The 22,632-nt window shown below is 42.9% G+C and overlaps 1 protein-coding gene across 1 annotated transcript in view; it reads right to left on the bottom strand.

The window, feature by feature from the left end:
- The window catches only part of CREB3L2 (cAMP responsive element binding protein 3 like 2), a 121,004-nt gene extending 104,463 nt beyond the window's left edge, over positions 1-16,541 (bottom strand). Inside the window, exon 1 of the mRNA XM_036863271.1 lies at positions 16,043-16,541. Coding sequence (XP_036719166.1) covers positions 16,043-16,144 — 102 coding nt within the window. The 5' untranslated portion in view covers positions 16,145-16,541. The remainder of the gene's footprint in view (positions 1-16,042) is intronic.
- Positions 16,542-22,632: the final 6,091 nt, after the last annotated feature.

The raw sequence follows: 22,632 nt of genomic DNA, 5'->3' as shown, positions 1-22,632 counted from the left end.
ATCTGACACTCACATGTTCTATGTCAATTATATCTCGGTAAAACTAGAGAAATAAACAAGCAAAATAACTGGGTCACATGAGAGAAGCTTTATTCTATTTACTAATTTTTTTCCTTCAGTTTAGAATTCAGCAAGCATTTCTTCCTATGCCTCCTTGAAATTATTGGAATAGAAAACTGGAAGGCAGGAACCTACTATCTCCTAAGCAGAGGCCATGTACCCGACATGGAGACAGACACTTCACTTACATCATGTCACTCATCCTCTATCACGGCCTTGTGAAACAACCTCAGAAAGGTACCCAGAGTAGGGAGTGCCAGAACCAGGTCGTAAGCCCAGAATCATTCACTCATCCATTCACTTGGCAAATATTTCATTGGCTCCCTATGATGTGCTCACCACTATTCTGGTAGCTTCCCAACAAGTATGCCTATGGAACGCCCTGAGTGGAGGCTAGAGCCCACAGAGCCCTTGGGCTGTGACCAGCCTCATCCATTATTTCAATGCCCCGGGCAGATATCATCATTTTCTCTTAGTGCCATGTTGACAGAGCTGGGAAGCACTGAATAAATAATTTGTTGTTGGTGGTAAGGGCTATGAAGTCAGTGCTGACTCCAAAATCCCTGTTTATTCTACCAACCCTCTGCCCCAGTGGCTGAGTGATCAGCAGACAACAGGACATTCAGAATCCACAACAGAAATAGGAAGAGTGGGAATAAGAAAGCTGAAAACTCATCATGTTCAATCCGCTCAACCATCCACCTCTCAGCTGGGTCAAGCTTAACTGCAGTTTCCTCCTATAAGTCTGTATTTAAGTCGAAAGGAAACACTGGGTTCCTTTGATTTAAAACCACCTCATGTATACAATGGAGAAAAGACAGCCTCTTCAGTAAGTGGTGCTGGGAAAACCGACAGCCACATGTAAAAGAATGAAATGAGAACACTCACTAACACCATACACAAAGATAAACTCAAAATGGATTAAAGACCTAAATGTAAGGCCAGACACTATCAAACTCTTAGAGGAAAACATAGGCAGAACACTCTATGACATAAATCATAGCAAGATCCTTTTTGACCCACCTCCTAGAGAAATGGAAATAAAAACAAAAATAAACAAATGGGACCTAATGAAACTTAAAAGCTTTTGCACAGCAAAGGAAACCACAAACAAGAAGAAAAGACAACCCTCAGAATGGGAGAAAATATTTGCAAATGAAGCAACTGACAAAGGATTAATCTCCAAAATTTACAAGCAGCTCATGCAGCTCAATATCAAAAAAACAAAGAACCCAATCCAAAAATGGGCAGACGACCTAAATAGACATTTCTCCAAAGATATACAGATTGCCAACAAACACATGAAAGGATTCTCAACATCCCTAATCATTAGAGAAATGCAAATCAAAACTACAATGAGGTATCACCTCACACCAGTCAGAATGGCCATCATCAAAAAATCTACAAACAATAAATGCTGGAGAGGGGTGTGGAGAAAAGGGAACCCTCTTGCACTGTTGCTGGGAATGTAAATTGATACAGCCACTATGGAGAACAGTATGAAGGTTCCTTAAAAAACTAAAAATAGGACTACCATATGACCCAGCAATCCCACTACTGGGCATATACCCCGGGAAAACCGTAATTCAAAAAGAGTCATGTACCACAACGTTCATTGCAGCTCTATTTACAATAGCCCAGACATGGAAGCAACCTAAGTGTCCATCAACAGATGAATGGATAAAGAAGATGTGGCACATATATACAATGGAATATTACTCAGCCATAAAAAGAAACAAAATTGAGTTATTTGTAGTGAGGTGGATGGACTTAGAGTCTGTCATACTGAGTGAAGTAAGTCAGAAAGAGAAAAACAAATACCATATGCTAACACATATACATGGAAACTTAAAAAAATGGTTCTGAAGAACCTAGGGGCAGGACAGGAATAAAGACGCAGACATAGAGAATGGACTTGAGGACGCAGGGAGGGGGAAGGGTAAGCTGGGACGAAGTGAGAGAGTGGCATGGACATATATACACTACCAAATGTAAAATAAATAGCTAGTGGGAAGCAGCTGCATAGCACAGGGAGAACAGTTTGGTGCTTTGTGACCACCTAGAGAGGTGGGATAGGGAGGGTGGGAGGGAGACGCAAGAGGGAGGAGATATGGGTATATATGTATATGTATAGCTGATTCACTTTGTTATAAAGCAGAAACTAATACACCATTGTAAAGCAATTATACTCCAGTTAAGATGTTAAAAAAAACAAAATAAAATAAAATAAAACCACCTCATGTTCCTAATATGTAAACACAGCTGAAACACCAAATGGTTTTTTGGCTGCTACTTCTCTGCCTCTCTTTCTCATCAAACACAAAAATGTATGTGTACGTTAAGATTGCCAGGGTCACTGGGCACCTTCAGTTAGAGCATGATGCCCTGGAACCCAAGGGGGTCAGGTTAGTCTCCATCTGGGTTTGGTCTTGACCTCCTAGGCCTCCCCAGCCCACAGCCCCAGGCCTTCCAGCTGCTCCCAAATGTAGGTCATGGGCTGCAGGAGAGCCCTGGAGAGAAAACTTGCAAATCCAGAGCAGAACCAGAAAAACAACTCCTGGTAGTGCCTCAGAAATGAATACTATCTCAGGGTAGGAAGTTAAAAGTCATAGCTACAAAGATCGGCTTCAGGTTCTGTGATTACAAAACAATACAGTATGTCCCCCACTCAATCCCACCCTCCTTTCCAAAGGACAATGTCCAGTTCCTAAGCCATTTGTAAATGGAAGAGGGCAGAGGTTGGGGCGGGGGGGGGGGGGCGCATGGAGGGACAGCCTATATACACACGCATATGTCTGAGGCTCTTGTGGACCAACCTGGCTTCTTGTTGGATTACAAAAGGGAGCTTGGCTGTGACTAATTTCAAAAAACAAAGTTAAAGTCAAAAGCTGCCACAGGTAACCCCAGCTTATGAATCCACATTCCAAAAGTTTGTAACAGCAGGATGCTGATGGTGGGGTAGGTTGTGCGTGGTGGGCGGATGGCAGGGAATGTATGGAGACTCTGTACATTCTGCTCAGTTTTGCCGTGAACCTAGAGCTATTCTAAAAAATTCAGGCTATTTTTTTAAAATTTGTAACACAGGTGCTTCAAACTCACAAGACATATTGTTATTGAAATAACATGATCGAAAGTAATCGGTTCCCCCTCCTACACTGTTGGTGGGAATGTAAGTTGGTGCAGCCACTATGGAAAACAGTGTGAAGGATCCTCAGAAAACTAAACATAGAATTACCATATGATCCAGCAATCCTACTCCTGGGCATATACCCAGACAAAACTATAATTCAAAAAGATACATGCATCCCTATATTCATAGCAGCACTATTCACTATTCACATTTAGGAAACAACATAAATGTCCATCAATAGATGAATGGATAAAGAAGATGTGGTACATGTATACAATGGAATACTACTCAGCCATAAAAAAGAACAAAATAATGCCATTTGCAGCAACATGGATGCAACTAGAGATGATCATACTACGTGAAGTAAGTCAGAAAGAGAAAGACAAATACCAAATATGATATCACTTACATGTGGAATCTAAAATACTACACAAATGAACCTATCTATGAAACAGAAACAGACTCACAGAGGTAGAAAATAGACTTGCGGTTGCCAAGGGGGAGTGGGTGGAGGAGGGAAGGCCTGGGAGTTTGGGATTAGCAGATGTAGACTATTTTATATAGGATGGGTAAACAACAAGGTCCTACCTCTATAGCACAGGGAACTATATTCAATATCCTATGATAAACCATAAAGGAAAAGAATATATATATTAAAAAAAAGTAATCGGTTCCCAGTCAGCCAAGAGACCAAGGTAACCCATACTGTAGCTGAACTGTGCTGGGTGAATTCTCAACTCGGTGTCACCTCACAGGAGTCTGTTCTGCTCTGGGCTGAGAAGGGCCGCCCGCTTCCTCCCTGTGCAGTCAGTCGGAAAGCAGAATTCTCCTTATTCTCCACCCCCTTGTTTCCTGGGCCCAACTTCAGTCCTGGGGTCAGACTTCTCCTCCCATTGCTGTTCCTCATCTCCCCAGGAGGGCTGAGGGCCATGAAAGCAACATCCTGGATACAGGGAAGCAGACAGCAAAGGTAGAATCGAGCCCCATAATGCAGGGGGCACGGGGAGGAGTGGAGGGTGCCCTCCAGAGTCCCCTCTGTAGATCCTGAAACCCAGGCACTGCTTGGAGTTGCACATTTTCTTTGAAGCGGCATCATTTACTTTAGTGTTCCTTCCACTGGAAAGCCCTCGGGCTCATATTCTTACTACAAAACCATTTGTCCTCACCTGCTCCTATTATTATGTCATTAAAAATGGGGTCAATTTGTTTTTTTTTTCTATTTTCCTAACATGTGAATATCGTTGATGTCTCTGTGATCAAACTTATCTTTGGCAACCACTGGGTCCACTTGATACTTTCTCAGTGGGAAGTCAGCAGAAATATAGAAAGGAAAAGGCTCAAGCCTTCTAGGCATTTGATAAATCCCAACTGTCTTATACAGATTTAATGAGTCCAGAGACCCTCCTTTTGCATGCCTCAAAGCCTGAGACCCCTAAATGACACATGCACCAAGGGACCCAGGCACAAACTACTCCTCGTTCATGAGAAGGACATCAGAAATAGGTGGATTCAGCATGGAGAGAAGAATGAAGAAAGGACCTTCATAATACTGCACGGGCATGGGGACAGTCTCCAGGGCCAATTTTGAGGACTGATTTTACAAAAACAAAAGGAAAGAAAGAGGCACTATTGTACATATTATCTATCATGCATATTTACTCCCAGCACCTGCCCTCATGCAGTTCCTGCTCTTGCCTGGAAGCGAGGCCTGCACTCCCTCGGCACAAAGCCACAGAGCATGCCCACAGGTCCAGACCCCCGGAGGACCTCTGCAGCTCCAGGACATGGTCCCGCCCTGAGCTAACACCACACAGTGCTTGGCAGGCAGCTGAAGAGCATACTCAGCCCTTCTTTATCTTGACCACTCCGTAGCAACCCTCCCCTCTTTGAATCCTGGATTTTCCTGGATTTTCTCCACTTTTTCTGCTGCTTCCTTCTGAGTTCCACCTGCAGATTTCTCTTCGCCTGCTAACGCTTCAAGTGTCCCCAGGGCTTCATTCTCAGCTTTGCTCTCACACTCCTCCCTCTCCCCCTGACCTCGCTGGACTATCTTATTAGGACTATTGGCTTCACTTCTCCCCCACGAGATTTATAACACCCAAATCTGCATCTCCAGACCTTTCTCCAGAACTCCAGACCCATGTTTCCAAATGCCTTTCAGGTACCTCTCCTGAATGTGCCATGAACACATCAGCATCACCATGTCCAAAACTGAACTCGTTATCTTCCCCAGCAAACTCACCTTCCCGCATGAAGGGCAGCACCAGCAACTCAGTGTGCCACGTCAGAAACCACGACGCCTCCCATACCCCTTGCGTGCGCCACTGCCACCAAGTCTTCACATCCAGCTCCTAACCCTTTCTTGTATTCAGGTGCTGCTCCCTGTCCGGTTCAAGGCCCTCGTGGTGCCTTGTTCTACTTCATGGATGAAATAGCCAGCCAGCAGATCATCTTGCTGCCATTAATTCTCCCTTCCAATCCATACTTCATAAACACTAGGGTTTCCTTTCCAAAACACACTTCTCGCCCTCTCATTTTTATTAAAAGTCTTAAAAGCTTCCCACACTACTGCCCACAAAAGAATATCCAAATGGTTAACAAAGCGTGCAGACCTTGTGTGATCTTATCATATCTCCCAACACTCCCCACAGAGCATCCTACTCGAAACTACATAAAACCACTTGGGATTCCCAGAAACAACTATGACATTTTATACATTCCTACTCTGTATCTGCTGTTCCCATGGCCTGGAGAACTCCTATTTATACTTCAGGACCCAATGCAAATATCACCTTTTCAGTGAGAGGCTCTCCAACTCATCTCCTTCAGATCTCTTGTTCCACCCTCTGTGTGCCAGAAATACTTTGAACGCAGATTTAAAGCAAAATGTACACCAGATATTTAATGACTTGTGATTGAATGACTTCTTTACATATCTCCCTTCCCACTCTTCTGGGAGAACCACAAGGTCAAGAATGTATATCCTCGGGCTTCCCTGGTGGCGCAGTGGTTGAGAATCTGCCTGCCAATGCAGGAGACACGGGTTCGAGCCCTGGTCTGGGAAGATCCCACATGCCGCGGAGCAACTAGGCCCGTAAGCCACAACTACGGAGCCTGCGCGTCTGGAGCCTGTGCTCCGCAACAAGAGAGGCCGCGATAGTGAGAGGCCCGCGCACAGCGATGAAGAGTGGCCCCCGCTTGCCACAACTAGAGAAAGCCCTCGCACAGAAATGAAGACCCAACGCAACCAAAAATAAATAATAAATAAATAAATAAATAAATATATATATATAAAAAAAAAAAGAATGTATATCCTCTTGCCTAGAACATGCACAGGTTTAGAAAAGCAGTTCATTAAGTTCCTCAAATTGCAGGAAGGACCAGTGATGAGAGATATTTCCCCAGGATGTACAGACAGGAAGCGAGGGGAAGGAAGGAGTTAATGGCTGAATCTTTCAAATGCTATGACTGGTAACCTTGGATTTAAATGTCTGTTTGACACAATTGGCTAGTGAGAAAGCATTTTCATCACAAATCCTTGTTTCCTCCAAGTTTCCTAAAAAAATCACCCTATCAGTTTGAATCCTGCAGGCTCTTTCTCAGCCAAAAGGAATTTCCCTTTAAACAAAAACTATTCAAACATTTCCAAGATATGAAATGTTAAAAAACCAAGATTTTCCACTCAGACGACTAGAAAACTATTTGTAGATTTTTTTCCCCCAGACTCCTCTAATTTGCCAAGAAGTCTGAAGAGGGTTTTGTGTGTGTGTGTGTGTGTGTGTGTGTGTGTGTGTGTGATGTTAAAAAAAAATGTTTCCTACCTCTGTGTCTCTCTGTTTTTCCATTCTTTATTTTGTCTGGGTTTTACTGAAGCAAGGTTTTTAAGTCAGAAAACAGAGGCTACAAAACGCAAAACTATACCCGCCAACTGAGAGCCCAAAGGAAAGAGGTAATCAACTGACCTTTGCTGTTGTTGTTTTAAATCACCCATTTTTTAAAGATCAGAGACTTTCAAGGGTGAGAGCATGATACTCAGCACAGAACTTTGGAGCTAAAAGGAACCTCTGGGACCATAATACAAATGCAGCATTTTACAGCAGGATAAACTGAGACGGAGGATGTGAAGTAACTTGTACTACAACGAGTTTTTCCAAAGAAAAACTCTCTTCCAAGATACTTCTAACAAGAAGCAGGCATACAAATTTGAGTGGCTCAGCATCACCCGTCTCAATTCTTTAAAAGCTCTTCAGTAATGTCAATAAAGTTTAGATAAATAAATTACACCAGAATAGAGCAACTCAAAGGCAGGCAATTCAACCTCAGGCAACTGTAACTGAGCTCGACAGCAGCTATACACACCAGAAGGATCAATGGTACAAGATCTAAGAACTTATGTCTGCCTTTTGCACTGACCTTCCACTCAGTCCTAGAAAAAAATTACATACACCACCGCAGAACACCAAAAAAGTGCTTCCCAAGCTGAAGAATAAGTACGAACCCAGTCAAAACACAGCCTGCATCTGATGGGTGACACTGACTCAAGAAACAGCTGTGTCCCAGCAATGACTCATGAGCCTCTCTTGGGTTTACACTACAGGAGAGCTGAGTCACAAAACATCCCCTGAGATAACAGGGGTGTGGTGATAAGGGGGATCAAAGTGTTCTCAGCTCTTCTCAAAGTAATGCACCAGGAAGATTCAAAGGTTACCCAGCCAGAGCCACTCTACAGCTCATGAGGGCCCAGAAGATCTTGGGTCATATTCCAAAGATCTCCCAGTTTCCATCCACAGACAACTAACAGATGTAAAGATCTGAGAACCAGTTGTATTGAAGTTGATGGAGGAGCCCAGGAGAGTGTACAGGGAGAACACAAGGCCAAGTACCAAACGCTCACATTTAACAGGTGGTAATGCAGCCAGCAAAGGAGGAAAAACTAAGCCTCCCAGGGTATCATGGGAGCCAAAGCAAGAGCAAGTTACGAGATGAATGTGTGGTCAGTCAATATTGCCAAATATTCCCATGAGGCCTTGCAGGTAAGGATGGAGAGAAAACTAGTGGATGGAGCAGTTAGAGAGAAGTTGGAGAACCTTCAGGCAGCAGTAGGAACCAGAACATACAGGAGGCAGAAGTAAAAACTGAGGAAATGGAGGCCGTAGCTATTGACTACTTGTCTGAGAAAACCTGGCAGTAAACAAGAGAGAAAAAACAAGCAAAGCAAGGAGGGGCAACAGCATCTGGCAAACATGTGTTCAAGGCAGAGACCTGTGTTTACAGCAGAAGGCAGAAGCTGGGCAGGAGAGGAAATGAAGATGCCTGAGAGAGAATAATTACAGGTCCCTTGTGCTTCCTGAATGATATCAGACTCCTGAAGTGGGGATACCTCTTCCCCAGAAAGAAGACATTTGACTTAGGGGAGAGGGTGAAAAAGTGTGTACACTATGGGCTAGACAGTGACATGTGAAGAAACTGAGACCCAAAGAGGAGAGGTTACTCGCCCAAGGTCACCAGAGAACCAGTGGCCCTGGATTCCAAATCTGCCTGGCTCGAAGGCACACCCTTTCCACAACGCTGCCTTCAACTCTACTCTAGCGGAAACTGGGACTATTATAGAATCATCCTCCCACCCGTCTGGGTCTCAAAACTAAACAAGAAAAGTTATTGACATCAAACTACCCAAGTCATTTTCATATTAAATTTTCAGACTTGCAGAGGCATTTACAAGCATCCAGAGTTTTAAAAAAATACATTAACAAACGAGACCAAGGCCACTGAGCTTATTCATTCTCCAAGACTGCCTCACTCTACGTAATTGTGCATCAAGCAAGTATTACATATCTCTGAGCATCCTGTGCTTGGGAGTATAGAAAAGACAGTCATGTCCCCTGCCTTCAAGAAGCTTGTGTTCCAGCTGAGGTCTCTTTTTTGCTCGAGGCCTCAGATTCTCCATAGATAAAAGGAGCCATCACCTCCTATGTGCCTTGTGGGTAACCTAGACAATTCCATTCAGGGAAAAAATGAGGTCACTTGGAGCTTCACTTGGAAGAGCCGGAGAGCATATGGTGAGCTGGGAGAAGGGGGAATAGACTCAAGGTTGACACCAGTGGTGAATCTCACCATTTCATTTCAGGCTTGACTCTACTGAGGTAGGGAATGTAAACACTACTCCCTCATTCATAAAATCACTGACAAGCAATTCAGACACTCTGCAGCCCTAGGCCCTCAGTCCTACCAAACTCCCAGCCAAAGCCTAAGGCCATTTGCCCCAAGACAGTCCACAGACAGGTCAAAGCCCCGCAGGGCTGAGGCCAGCAGTTCAAGCAGCAAACAGGCACACTCTGACCTTATCAGTGTTTGAATAGCCATATGCAACTGGAAAAACAGCTTCTTTGAAAAATGGCATTCAGCTCTCTGCCTGCGGAGATGAGGTTGTGTGGACCTCGAACAGAACAAGTCATTCTTGTGTTGCACCGTGATCATGATTACAGGCTCAGCTAGTTACCTCCAGCCCTGATATCTGACCCTGACGCAGAGAGTTCAGATAATATAGTTAATTCTACATTTCCTCATTCGTGAGTTGGGACACAGCAGTACCCCCTCCATGATAGCCTTTGCATGTATTGCAGAGATATTCCATGTTTAAATGTTTTAAAACATTTTCCATTTGCTAGCCCACCTTTGTGAGAAAAACAGCCATTGGCTAAATGAACACACCTTTTAGTGAAGGAAAGGTCTGCCACCTAAGACTATTTTACTAATGATCATTACACATGGTCATGCTGGTTGAGGCTCCAATAGCTCCTCCATTCCCACATGCCTAATCTAAGCCAATCAGGTAAATCCCTTTCCAGCCATTGGTTCAGAAATGATGATGTAATCCAATCCTTGACAATAAAGCTCGAAGAGAAATCAGCTGGTAGGCAACTAAAAAAAGTTTCTTCCATCTTAAAAAAGGACACAGGGAAGACACAACCTCTCTTCTCCCTTGGGATACTGTCACTTTTATTTGAACACCTGAAACTCATATGGGTATGAGTTGTCTTCTGGTTGCCTCCAACTTGAAGATGAAACCTGCATATGGATGGATGGAATCTAGGTCCATGATGAACTGAGGAGCTGCTGAATCAGCCAAACATGTAGCTATACTTTTAGGCATCTTGCAACGTGACAGAATAATTCACTTATTGTGTAAGCAATGTGGATCGGTTTTCAGTTACTCGCAGCGGCACGCATTGTCATTTAATTCAATTATTAATCTAGATGCAGTGCCTCATTTCTCCTGCCAGAGCAACTTCACATCAGAGCTCCATAGGATATTATCACTCAGGGATCACTCAAGAAAGAGGGCAAGTACAAAACTCAGTACTGCCCTCTCATCTTTCAGAACTGTGCCCAAGCCCACCTTCCCCCAACCCGTGTTAACACAATGAGAACAATTTCAGAGACAATAATGTAATGAGTCAAAGATTTTTCACCAAAACAATGAAAATTCTTTAGATCATAGCTAAATCAGCAACATATATGCAAGGCTACCTTATGAATAGGGGCCACATGCAGAGGGGTAGTGAGAGCTCCCCCCCTGTTCCCCAAATACTCCTCCCCTACTACCTGGCTATTGCCTAAAGTTCTCCATTTAGAGATTCAAGAAATTATTGTTAAATATAAATGCCCACTTAGGGGTCATATGTTAAGCTTTACTAATATTGAAATTTTTAGTGTAAGCTTAAAAATCTTTCCTGAGAACAAAATTAAAGAGGAGGAGTTGGAAAGAGAACACCATTACAGCGAGCAACTTGGGGTCCAAGAAGCGAGGGAAACATGAAAGGAGTGAAGGTGAAGAAAGGTGAAGTAGGGCCTTGAAGACAAATTATACTGACTTCACAATTCTGTCTCCTACTGGAACTCATTACCTTTATTCAATTGGTGGAGGTCAGGTGACCAGAAGTAATGATTTCTCAAGCCACAAGGACCCAGGGTCCCACTCAGAACCTGGCCAGAGGCCAACAGTAGGAGGCGAACATCAAACCAAAAGCTCCCATATCCCACGGGAGCCCTATCAAGTCTCTGGGCCTCCGAGAGGAAGGGGAAACCACCAGCCTCTCAGATCGGCCATCCACCTTCTGGCAATCACGATGGATGTGGAAGCCAGATGGCCTTCACATCCGCTCACCAGGCAGGTGGAACCCACCCTTAACACCCCACCTACCACCCTCTGGGCTCAGTCATTTCATTTTAAGAACCAACTGGATATAAAATTTAAGCGCATAATCACTAATAATTCTACAAAGAACTGGATTTACATGAATTTAGTATTTAAAAGAAGCAGAACTAAATTAGGAGGTTGGAATTAAGTGATACACACTACTATATATAAAATAGATAACCAACAAGGACCTTCTTATAGCACAGGAAGCTATACTTAACATTTTGTAATAACCTATAAGGGAAAAGAATCAGAAAAAGAAAAAAGAAAAAATCTATATATATAAATGAATCACTGTGCTGTACACCTGAAACTAACATGATATTGTACATCAACTATACCTCAATAAAATAAAATGAAATACCAAGCAGAACCTCTGTCATTATCTTTGCAAAGAAAAGGTATCCTATTGTATACCTTAAAAAAAATAGTCATTGCAAAAATTGATAAAATCCCTCTTTTCCAGATTGCTAAACTGAGCTGTAAGAAAATTACCAAGAGCACGAAGTTTATCATACACAAACCCACTGTTAATCCTCCATCCTCAAAGCCCTTTTCCAGCAAGCACTCCTGCTTCCTCTATTCATTACCCAAGGCCTCCACCAACTCTGGTGGTATTGAGTGAGCACCAGAGCCCCCTCTCTCCCCAAGGAAATGCAGGCTAAAATTACCTCCAGTCCAGTTTTATGTGGTGCCTTTAAGTTGTCATTTTTCATTTCCTAAATACTTTCAGGAGGTAAAAGTTTGAACAGTACGAAAGGGATAGTGTGTAAGTAACTCCCTCTCCCTCCCTCTCTCTCTTGACCTCTAGTTCCTCAAGTCCCCTTACCAGAAAAACATCAGCCATCTGTTTCTTGAGCATCCGCCCAGATATAGTCAGTGCATGTAATAATATACATAGATAAGATTTATAGACTGTTTTGCTCTTTAAATTGCAAAATCCCACAGTAAATTCCCAGAAATGTAATTTGCACAGAATCTTACAGGAAACACAACATGAATGTTAGAAACATCCAACATCCTGGCAGGTTTAGGGGAGGGGACAAGGCTTCTTGCAATGATTTGAAACCATAATAGATACACTCCTCATTTTTATATCTGCCATCTTTTCTGAAACCAGTTTTAGCCTGTATCCACTCTAGAAGCAATAGCTTTCCTAAATGTACTACTCACTGATTTAAAATTACATCTCATCATCCATATGGGAACTATTTTTTCAGCTTCAAGAGGAAGCCCAAAGCTCTAATAATTCAGGATCTAATAAGCAAGTCCAAATTCGCTCTGTGTGGTTCATTATTTTATAGACTTTGAAACTTTCTCCTCTAAGCCTTTGTCCTTCTGGACCCAGAAGTTTTCTTCATAACTAACCAAATGAGAAAAACACTGCTCCTGATGGCTCACAGAAGGCGCCTCGGAGACGTGACAATCCCAGCCTCGGGCAACTTCTATATTTTTAAAATCAGGTAGGTGACAGTTTTGCTAAAACAGGGCATTAGCAATCATGCGTGTGGTAGCTAAATCCCTACTTAGAGCAAAGAGAGTGATCATGCTAGGAAGGGCTGGTGGTTGAACTGCCACCTCAGTTAAATATTAGCTGCCTTCAGACTCAGCAATTTCTGACTCCCTATCCTCTGACTCAGTTCCTTTTAAGTCTGGATCCTTCATTCATACAGCATAGTGGGCAAGAGCTTGGGCTTTGGAGGCAGGTAGACTTGAGTTTAAATGACCTTTTACCAAGTCACTTAAACTCATTAAGCCTCAGTTTTCTTATCTGTAAAACGACTCCTTCACTGGATTATTGAGATATCCTCTTTTTTTTTTTGGCTGTGCCCGGCAGCATGAGGGATCTTAGTTCCCTGATCAGGGATCGAACCTGTGCCCCCTGCAGTGGAAGCTCTGAGTCTTAACCACTGAACCGCCAGGGAAGTCCCACTGATACATCATTTTTGTAAAGCACTAAGTACAATGCCTTTCATGAGGACCAGCTACATAATCTATGGGGACCTGCTACAAAATGCAAACGTGTGGGCCCTTGTTCAAAAATTATGGAGGACCTTATGATGGTGACAGCAGAGCATCAAAGTGCGGGGCCCTGTGGGACTGCACAGGTGGCAGGCCCATGAAGCCAGCCCTCCCTTTCCGATAATAAATATACAATAGATGGTAGCTATACTATCTTACCAATTTCCCAGCTTACATTTGTACCTTACCCTCCCTGCAGGCTCTCCACTCCCTATGTGATGCCTAATCCGCTCAACTTGGAAAGTTTCACTGGGCCATTCCAAAAACAGGCACTCTGCCTCAGAAGTAACCTGCATTTTTACAAGAAAAAAACTGACAAAAATGGGGGGATTTAAAACAGAAGGTGATGTTACCATAAGCTCATGCCAGACACACTCCCACCTTAGAGCCTTTGCTCTGGCTTTTCATCCTGCTGAGTTAACCTTCTCCCCTACTTCAGGCCTAGAGTGTAAGCTTCTCAAGGTCAAGAATTTTGAGGTCTTTTTGGTTCACTGATGTATCCCAACTGCTTAGCACAGTGTTTCGCGCATAGAAGCTCTTCAATAACCATTCACTGAAAGAACAAATAAATCTGTGAGTGAATGCATCATCAGGCCATCCTTTTTCCACTTGGAGGTCAGGCCGTTTCTCATTATGATCAAATGGCAATAATAACCAGCTCTGCAACTGGATACCCAACAGAGTTCAAGAAACAGATGGGAAAGTTATCTATTTTCAAATCTCTGCCCAACTCCTCTTAGTTTAGAAGGAATATAATCCAGTCGTCTGTGCTACCAAATCCAATACGTCTTTCAACACTAATTCATATACTCAGTTTGTGGGCCACGGCTTGCAGCAATGACGAGTGGCATTTTATATGAGTGAGCTGCCCAGAAGAGAGACACGTCCCTAAGTGGTATACATAAAAGTAATTTTTAAAAAAATCAAATTAGAAGAAAAATAATCACCCATCACTGCTTCATTACAATGACATAGAAAAACTAAGCCCTTGCTACCAAAAGGAAGGTAAGGTCTCTACCCCTGAAACTGTGCATAAAGATGTCAGTTAGAGCCAGTCCAAGCTGTCCTGCCTGAAGTTAATGTCACAGTCATGGGTAGCATCTCAAACCCTGGCATAAGATCTCACAAATGCAAGTCATGAGGCCTGAGAAAGGGAATGTGGAGGCTGTGCATAATTCATCGCACCAGCTGAAAGACAACCCAAAGCATTACAGCTTCGGGATGAGACATTTTCACAGTACTCGTGAGAACAAAAGAGAAGAGCTGCCCCTCGCAAATGGCTAAAATGTGGCCTATGTCAGGAGAAACATCTGGAGATACTATCAGAAGATATTTGAGGGCCAGTGTTCTCTGAGTTCTGTCCTGATGACGGGAAGCACATCTGGGCCCCCAATCCAAAGGCAGCCCATGTGGTGTCCTCGGGACAGACTCAGTGAGCAGAGCCCAGAAGATCACACCACACATCTGGCTTCTGACCCGGCATGAACTTCCACTACCTCTCTGCCCTGCACTCGGCATGTTTTCAACAAGCCCTTCTCAGCCACCACAAATGCCTTGGTGGGAATCACAGGGAGGCCCTCATCCCTTTTCCCAAAATAACGTCAGCCAGAGGCAAAGGCCAAAGGGGTGGAGCCTGCAGGCCATTTTGCAAAAGTTTCAAATATCCTGGCACTGACTCCATTAAAAGAATCATGAAGGGGAAATAGCCAAGCCTCTCATTTTCTCATTAGTGTCTCTCTCTCTTTCTCTCTCTCTACACAAACTCTGCATTTGTAAAAAAGAAACAAAGAGATCTCACAATAAAGTCATATTATCAGTGCTGGCTGTTGGAAACAAAATTTCATTTTGCAAATTTAATACCAAAAACTTGAAATTGAAAACTTTATAAGAAATGTGTGTCCTCTGTGACAGTTTAATGCTCAAAGGGATCTCTGGGACATACGACTGAGCAAGGAACTGGTGAGCTGCCCCACCTTCTCCAAAGCCTTTCTGAAATATGCACTGTCTCAGATTTTCCATTCTCCTTTGCTGATTTTCCTCTGAAGAAGGAGGAACCAGATTTCTTGGCTGAACAGTTGAAGGAGCCAAATAAAGTAGTCTTCCTCCTAATATGAAGGGACCTTTTTTCAAAACACACACACACACATACACACACACACACATACACACACACAGGTATACTTCCTAAAATTCAAATAAGAAAGTAAAGGAAGAGAAAGAGAGAATATGACAGCGAAGGATAGAAAATGCTACTTTATTTTGCCCAGTTTTTAAAAAATCTTCCCACAAAAATTAGTAGCAAACTAAACAGAGGCAGATTATCAAAACGTCTACCCCTTCTCCTGCTTTACAGCGCAATAGGAAATGATACAGCAGATGTGAAAAGCCCTCGGGGAAAAGAGTATAAGTTGCTGAAGGAATACAAAGCGTCGTTACTATTATCAAAAGTTTAAAAGAGACAGCGGCCCACCTTCACTGTTCAGCTAGAAAAACCACACCTCTCCCCAGATCTCTCCATTCTGGGCATGCTCTTCCCAAATACTTCCTTCCCAGTTCCCTGTCCCGAGCTGTTCCTTTGATGACACTTCCCCCTCTCAAGCCGCCCCTTCGCCGCCCCGCCAAGTCCTCACCGTGTGATACATGAGAGCCTCGGTGTCCCCGGGCTCTGACAGCTCGCTCAGCTTGCGGTCCCACTGCAGGACGCTCTGCTCCCCGCTCTCCAGCACCTCCATGGTGGTCCGAGGCGCGCTGGGCCGAGGATGCTGAGGGCAGGAGGGGAGCGGGTAGGGCGGCCTCGGAGGGCGAGATCCGCCTCTGCGTGAGTGTGTGTGCGTGTGTGTGCGTATGCGTGTAGCTTATGCACTTAGGAAGGAAAACGTTCGCTCCTCTGCCTGAGAGAGAATTGCCAAGGGCTCCGGTCCAGCGTCCTCGGAGATTTGAGAATCCCCAGAGGAGACAGACTGTCTAGAGATCAGACCGAAGGCTGAGGAGAATAGAGCAGGGTGTGTATCCAAAATAAAGGCAGGAGATCAGTACTCATCCCAAGAAAAGCCCTTCTCACTAAGCTCACTTTCCACTACTGCTCCAGACACAAACTTTGAGATTCCCCAGGGCTCCTCAGCTCTGCTCCGGCAGACAGCTATGACTCCTCCTCCCTCCAGGGCGGGGACCAATCGGATGCTCACTTCTCCCGCCCTACCCAATCAGAAGTCTTGCTCTCCGCCCAGAGGCAGGGGCAGCGGGAAGTCTCCGCCCAGGCTTTGGAATGTGGGCGGGCAGCGCCTTTGACGTCACCGGGGAGCTACTCCGGTTTTAGTACGGCCGGGAGCCGCGGTCTGCGGCAGCAGACAAATGGAGTGCTTGAGCCCAGGAGTGATGGACTGGGGGCGCAACCAATGAGGAAGGAGCGCCTGGGAGGGACAGCCAATCAAATAGCGACAAGAATACATTTTATAAGAGGGAGGGTGCGCTCAGTCGCCTGAGAATCGAGAGAAATTAGCGCGCGTGTCTAGAAGAAGAGAGCGCTGCTGGGAGGGCTGGCTTACGTACTGTCCTAAATATTTTCAAGTAGTTTAGCTCATTTGAGTCTTTCAGGATTTTAAAAAAATAAGTCACATATTACACACAAATGTAAATATTCTCTATTATGCATGAATTCGTGTTAGCACATATCTGGCAAATTGAAATTGCTTGTGCTTCAGGTTTTTCTCCCGCTTTCTGTTAGGCTCTTCTCCTGACGTGTTTTTTATGGGCTTTCCTTATTCTATTTTTTTCTTTTATTTACCCAACAGACATTGTTGAAAAGAGCCAACGGCTTCCTTTTCCAGGTCATAGAGATTTTACCTCAGTGGAAGAGTCAGACAATAAACAGGTAAAGAAAGAAACGTATAATGTCAGAAACTGGTAACTGCTATAAAGAAAAATCAAAGCAAGGTAAGAGGATGGGGCAGATCGATGCTATTTTAGATAGCAATCAGGGAAGTTCTTTCTGGGTAGGTGACGTTTGGGAACAGACCTGAATGAAATGAGGTTTGGGGAGAAGCTGGTGTTTTACAGACAGCCAAGGAGACAAGTGTGGCTGCGGATTGAGGTGCCAGGGAGTGAGTGAGGGGAGAGGTGGCCTGAGAGATGGGCAGGGGACAGACCACCAGGCCTGCCTAGATTGGGAAAGAGATAGCCTCTTCTAAATTATTTTCCCTCAACTTGTGATTTTTTTTCCTCCTTTCAGACTCCTTTTTTTTTCTTTTTTTTAATTAATTTTTATTGGAGTATAGTTGCTTTACAATATTGCGTCAGACTCCTTTTAAGGAAACAAAGTGCTTGCATATATAGTTTGCTCATTTTAAGTGTAAGGGAGTCTTTGCCAATTGTCTCCAGAAGTTGCTTACAATGGCACATTCCGGTATGGAGGTGTTACTTTGTCCCCTTCGCAAGTATTTTTTGGTGGATAGGGTCAGTCCAATTTTGTCTTAGAACTCTATGGTGTCTTTAAGTGGTAGTTTATCATAGAAACTGTTCCATTTGTCTGGTCCTATCTCCTGGGTCGTTGGAGAATATTTTAATGCGTAAGTAGAAATTCTAGTTTATGGGCCCCGTACCTTCTTTGTATAATAGTTTTCTCATTTTTCTCTTAGTCCTTGGTTTTTATTTTCCAGTCTGCTACCACCTGCACCACATCCTTTTCATAGATCACCTTTTCAATTTTTAGAAACTTTTTCCATTTTTCTTAGCATAACACTCAACATGAGCAAGTGAGGTAAGAAGCACACACACCCTCCTTAAATTGGAATACAAGCATGTATCTGTCAAACATTTCTGCCTTAGGCAACGTCAGTCCCTGGTTTTGCCCCATGTGGCTGACAGTTTCTAAGATGGCTCTGAAGATCCTGCTTCCTGGTGTTCACACCCTCTGAAACTGCCTCCGCTTGAGTGTGGGCTGGACCCAGGGCCTTCCTTCTAACAAAGAGAATGTGGCAAAAGTGATGGGATGTCAAAAAATATTCTGGCTCCTGTCGTGCTCGTTCTCTCCTCCTCTCGTTTGCTTGCTCTGATCTGTGAGCTGCCCTATGGAGAGGCCCACATAGCAAGGAACTGAGGAAGGTGTCCAACTAACAGCCAACAAGGAACCGAGTCCCTCAATCCGATAACCCAGGAGCAACTGGATCCTGTTAATATAACCACTTGAGTGACTGTGGAAGCAGATCCTCCCCGAGTTGAACCTTGAGATGACTGCAGCCTTGTGAGAGACCCAGAGTCAGAGGACTCAGCTATGCCATACCCAGATTCCTGACCTGCACAAACTAAAGGTAATAAGTTTATATTGTTTTAAGCCACTGACTTTTTCCTTCATAAAATCAGTAATATAATAATTGGTTTCCTAAATGCTTGATTAAATTTATCTGTATTGCCATAGTAATATAGTAATGTCACAATTCCTAAATGGTTTTTCAGCCTCCTTTGTTGCCTGTATGCTTCTCCCATTCAATGTACGAAGACTTCTCACCAGCACATTTCTTGTTCTACATCTTGAGTCTAGAGTTTGTCCCTTCCCCTAACATAATTAGGACTTAACAATTCAGCTGACTTTTTTTCCAGCTACTCTGGCATCTCTTAAAAAGTAGCAGCACTCAGGAATTCCCTGGCAGTCCAGTGGTTAATACTCGATGCTTTCACCGTGGTGGCCCAGGTTCAGTCCCTGGTGGGGGAACCAAGATCCTGCAAGCTGCACGGCGCCACCAAAAAAACACAAAAAAGTAGCAATGCTTGCTCCCCTGTCTGGTTTTGGGTTTTGTTTTGTTTTGTTTTTTTTTGAGATATAATTGACATATCGCACTTATAAGTTTCAGGTGTACAACATAATGATTCGATATTTATATATATTGTGAAATGGTCACCACAATGTCTAGTTACAGTCACCATGCTGTATATTACAGCCCCAGGACTTATGTATATGTATTTTATAACTGGAAGATTGCCTTTTGACTCCCTTCACCCATTTTGCCCACCCCCAACCCCTGCCTGGGAATCACCAGTCTGTTTGTATCCATGAGTTTGCTTGTATGTTTGTTTAGACTCCACCCAAGTGAGATGATACAGTATTTGTCTTTCTTTGTCTGGCTTATTTCAGTTACCATAATGCCCTCAAGGTCCATCCATGCTGTTGCAAATGCCAGGATTTCCTTCTTTTTAATGGCTGAATAATATTCCAATTTATCCGTATACCACATTTTCTTTATCCATTCATCCACCGATGGACACTTAGATTGCTTCTGTGTCTTGGCTATTGTAAATAATGCTTCAAGGAACGTGGGGGTCAGGATATCTTTTTGAGTTAGTGTTTTCTTTTCCTTTGGTTAAATAGCCAGAAGTGGAATTGCTGGATCATAGGATAACTGTATTTTTAAGTTTTTGAGGAACTCCAAACTGATTTCCAGAGTGGCTGCACCAATTTACATTCGCACCAACAGTGTACAAGGATTCCCTTTTCTCCACAACCATGCCATCTCTTTTTTTTCTTGTCATTTAACAGCTATCCTAACAAGTGTGAGGTGATACCTCATTGTGGTTTTGATTTGCATTTCCCTGATGACTAGTGATGTTGAGCACCTTTTCATATTCCTGTTGGCCATCTGTATATCTTCTTTTTTTAAATTTAAGTTATTTATTTATTTATTTGGCTGCATTGGGTCTTCGTTGCCACACACAGGCTTTCTCTAGTTGTGGCGAGCGGGGGCTACTTGGTGTGCAGGCTTCTCACTGCGGTGGCTTCTCTTGTTGCGGAGCATGGGCTCTAGGTGCGTGGTCTTCAGTAGTTGTGGCACGCGGGCTCAGTAGTTGTGACGCATGGGCTTAGTTGCTCCACGGCATATGGGATCTTCCCAGACCAGTACTCAAACCCCTGTCCCCTGCATTGGCGGGAGGATTCTTAACCACTGCGCCACCAGGGGAGTCCCTGTATATCTTCTTTAGAAAAATGTCTATTCAGATCCTCTGTCCATTTATTAATCAGATTTTTATGTGTTTTTTGCTATTTAGTTATACAGATCTTTTATTTTTTGGATATTAAACCCTTATCAGGTATGTGACTTGCATATATTTTTTCCCATTTAATAGGTTGCCTTTTCATTTTGCAGGTGGTTTCCTTTGTTGCACAAAAGACTTTTGGTTTGATGTAGTCTCAATTTTTAATTTTTGCTTTTGTTGCCTTTGCTTTGGTGACAAATCCCAAAAAAATCATTACCAAGACAAATGTCAAGGATCTTACCACCCATGTTTTCTTCTAGGAGTTCTAGGGCTTCAGGTCTTATGTTCAAGTCTTTAATACATTTTGAGTTAATTTTTCTGTATTATGTAAGATAGCGGTCCAGTGTCACTCTTTTGCATGTGACTGTTCAGTTTTCCCAACATTGTTTGTTGAAGAGACTGTCCTTTTTTCATTGTATATTCTCAGATCCTTTGTCATAAATTAATTGAATGTGTATGCATGGGTTTATTTCTGGGCTTTCTATTCTGTTACATTGATCTGAGTGTCTATTTTTATGCCAATACAATAATGTTTCGATTATTATAGCTTTGTAATGTAGTTTGGAATCGGGAAGCATGATGCCTTCAACTTTGGTCTTCTTTCTCAAGATTGCTTTGGCTATTTGGGGTCTTTTCTGGTTCCATACAAATTTTAGGATTGTTTGCTCTACTTCTGTGAAAAATGCCATTGGAATTTTGATAGTGACAGCATTGAAACTGTAGATCACTATGGGTAGTATGGACATTTAACAACATTAATTCTTCCAATACATAAATGGAATATCTTTCCATTTGTTTGTGTCTTATTCAATTTCTTTCATAAGTGTCTTACAGTTTTCCATGTGCAGGTCTTCCAACTCCTTGGTTAAGTTTATTCCAAGGTATTTCATTCTTTTTGATGCAATTGTAAATGAGATTATTTTCTTAATGAATCTTTCTGATAGTTCATTATTAGTGTATGGAAATGCAACAGATTTTTACATATTGATTTTTGTATCCTGCCACTTTACTGAATTTGTTTATTAGTTCTTAGAGTTTTTTGCTGGAATCTTTAGGGTTTGCTACATATAATATCATGTCATCTGCAAATAGTGACAGTTTCCTTCTTCCTATCTGGATGCCTTCTATTTATTTTTCAAATACCTGTTGCTCAGACTAGGACTTTCAATATTATTTTGAATAAAAGTGGTGAGGGTGGGAATCCCTGTCTTATCCCCAATCTTAGAGGAAAAGCTTTCAGATTTTCACCATTGAGTATGATGTTAGCTGTTGGCTTCTCATATATGGCCTTCATTATGTTGAGGTACATTTCCTCTATACTCACTTCTGAAATTTTTATCATAAATGAGTGTTGAATTTTGTCAAATGCTTTTTCTGCACCTTTTGAGATGATCATGTGATTTTTGTCCTTCATTTTGTTAATGTAATATATCACATTGATTGATTTGTGGATATTGAATCATCCTTGCATCCCTAGAATAAATCCCACTTGATCATGGTGTATGATCCTTTTAATGTAGTGTTGAATTTGGTTTGCTAGTATCTTGTTGAGGACTTTTGCATCTGTGTTCATTAGTGATATTGGTCTGTCTTTTTCTTTTCTTGTGGTGTCTTTGTCTGGGTTTCATATCAGAATAGTGCTGGCTTGGTAAAATGAGTTTGGAAGTATTCTCTTTTCTTCTATGTTTTGGAAAAGTTTGAGAAGGATTGGTATTAATTCTTCTTTATATGTTTGGTAGAATTCAGCAGTGAAGCCATCTGGTCCTTGACTTTTGTTTGTTGGGAGGATTTAATCAAAATCAACTGATTCAATCTCCTTATTAATAATCAGTCTTTTCAGATTTTCTTTCTTCCTGATTTAGTCTTGGTAGGTTTATGTTTCTAGGAATTTATCTATTTCTTCTAGGTTGTCCAATTTGTTGGTGTATGTTTATAGTAGTCTCTTAAGAGCTTTTGTATTTCAGGACTTCCCTGGTGGCCCAGTGGATTAGACTCCACACTCCCAATGCAGGGGCCCCGGGTTTGATCACTGGTCGGGCAGGGAACTAGATCCCACATGCCTGCTGCAACTAAGAGTCTGCATTGCCACAACTAAGAAATGCGCATGCCACAACTAAAAAGTCCACATGCTGCAACTAAGAAGCCCGCATGCCGCAACTATGAGCCCACATGCCACAACTAAAAGATCCTGCATGCC

This window comes from Balaenoptera musculus, chromosome 9 (assembly GCF_009873245.2).
Source record: "Balaenoptera musculus isolate JJ_BM4_2016_0621 chromosome 9, mBalMus1.pri.v3, whole genome shotgun sequence".
NCBI classification, from domain to species: Eukaryota; Metazoa; Chordata; class Mammalia; order Artiodactyla; family Balaenopteridae; genus Balaenoptera; species Balaenoptera musculus.
This window is presented reverse-complemented; position numbering and strand designations above follow the sequence as displayed.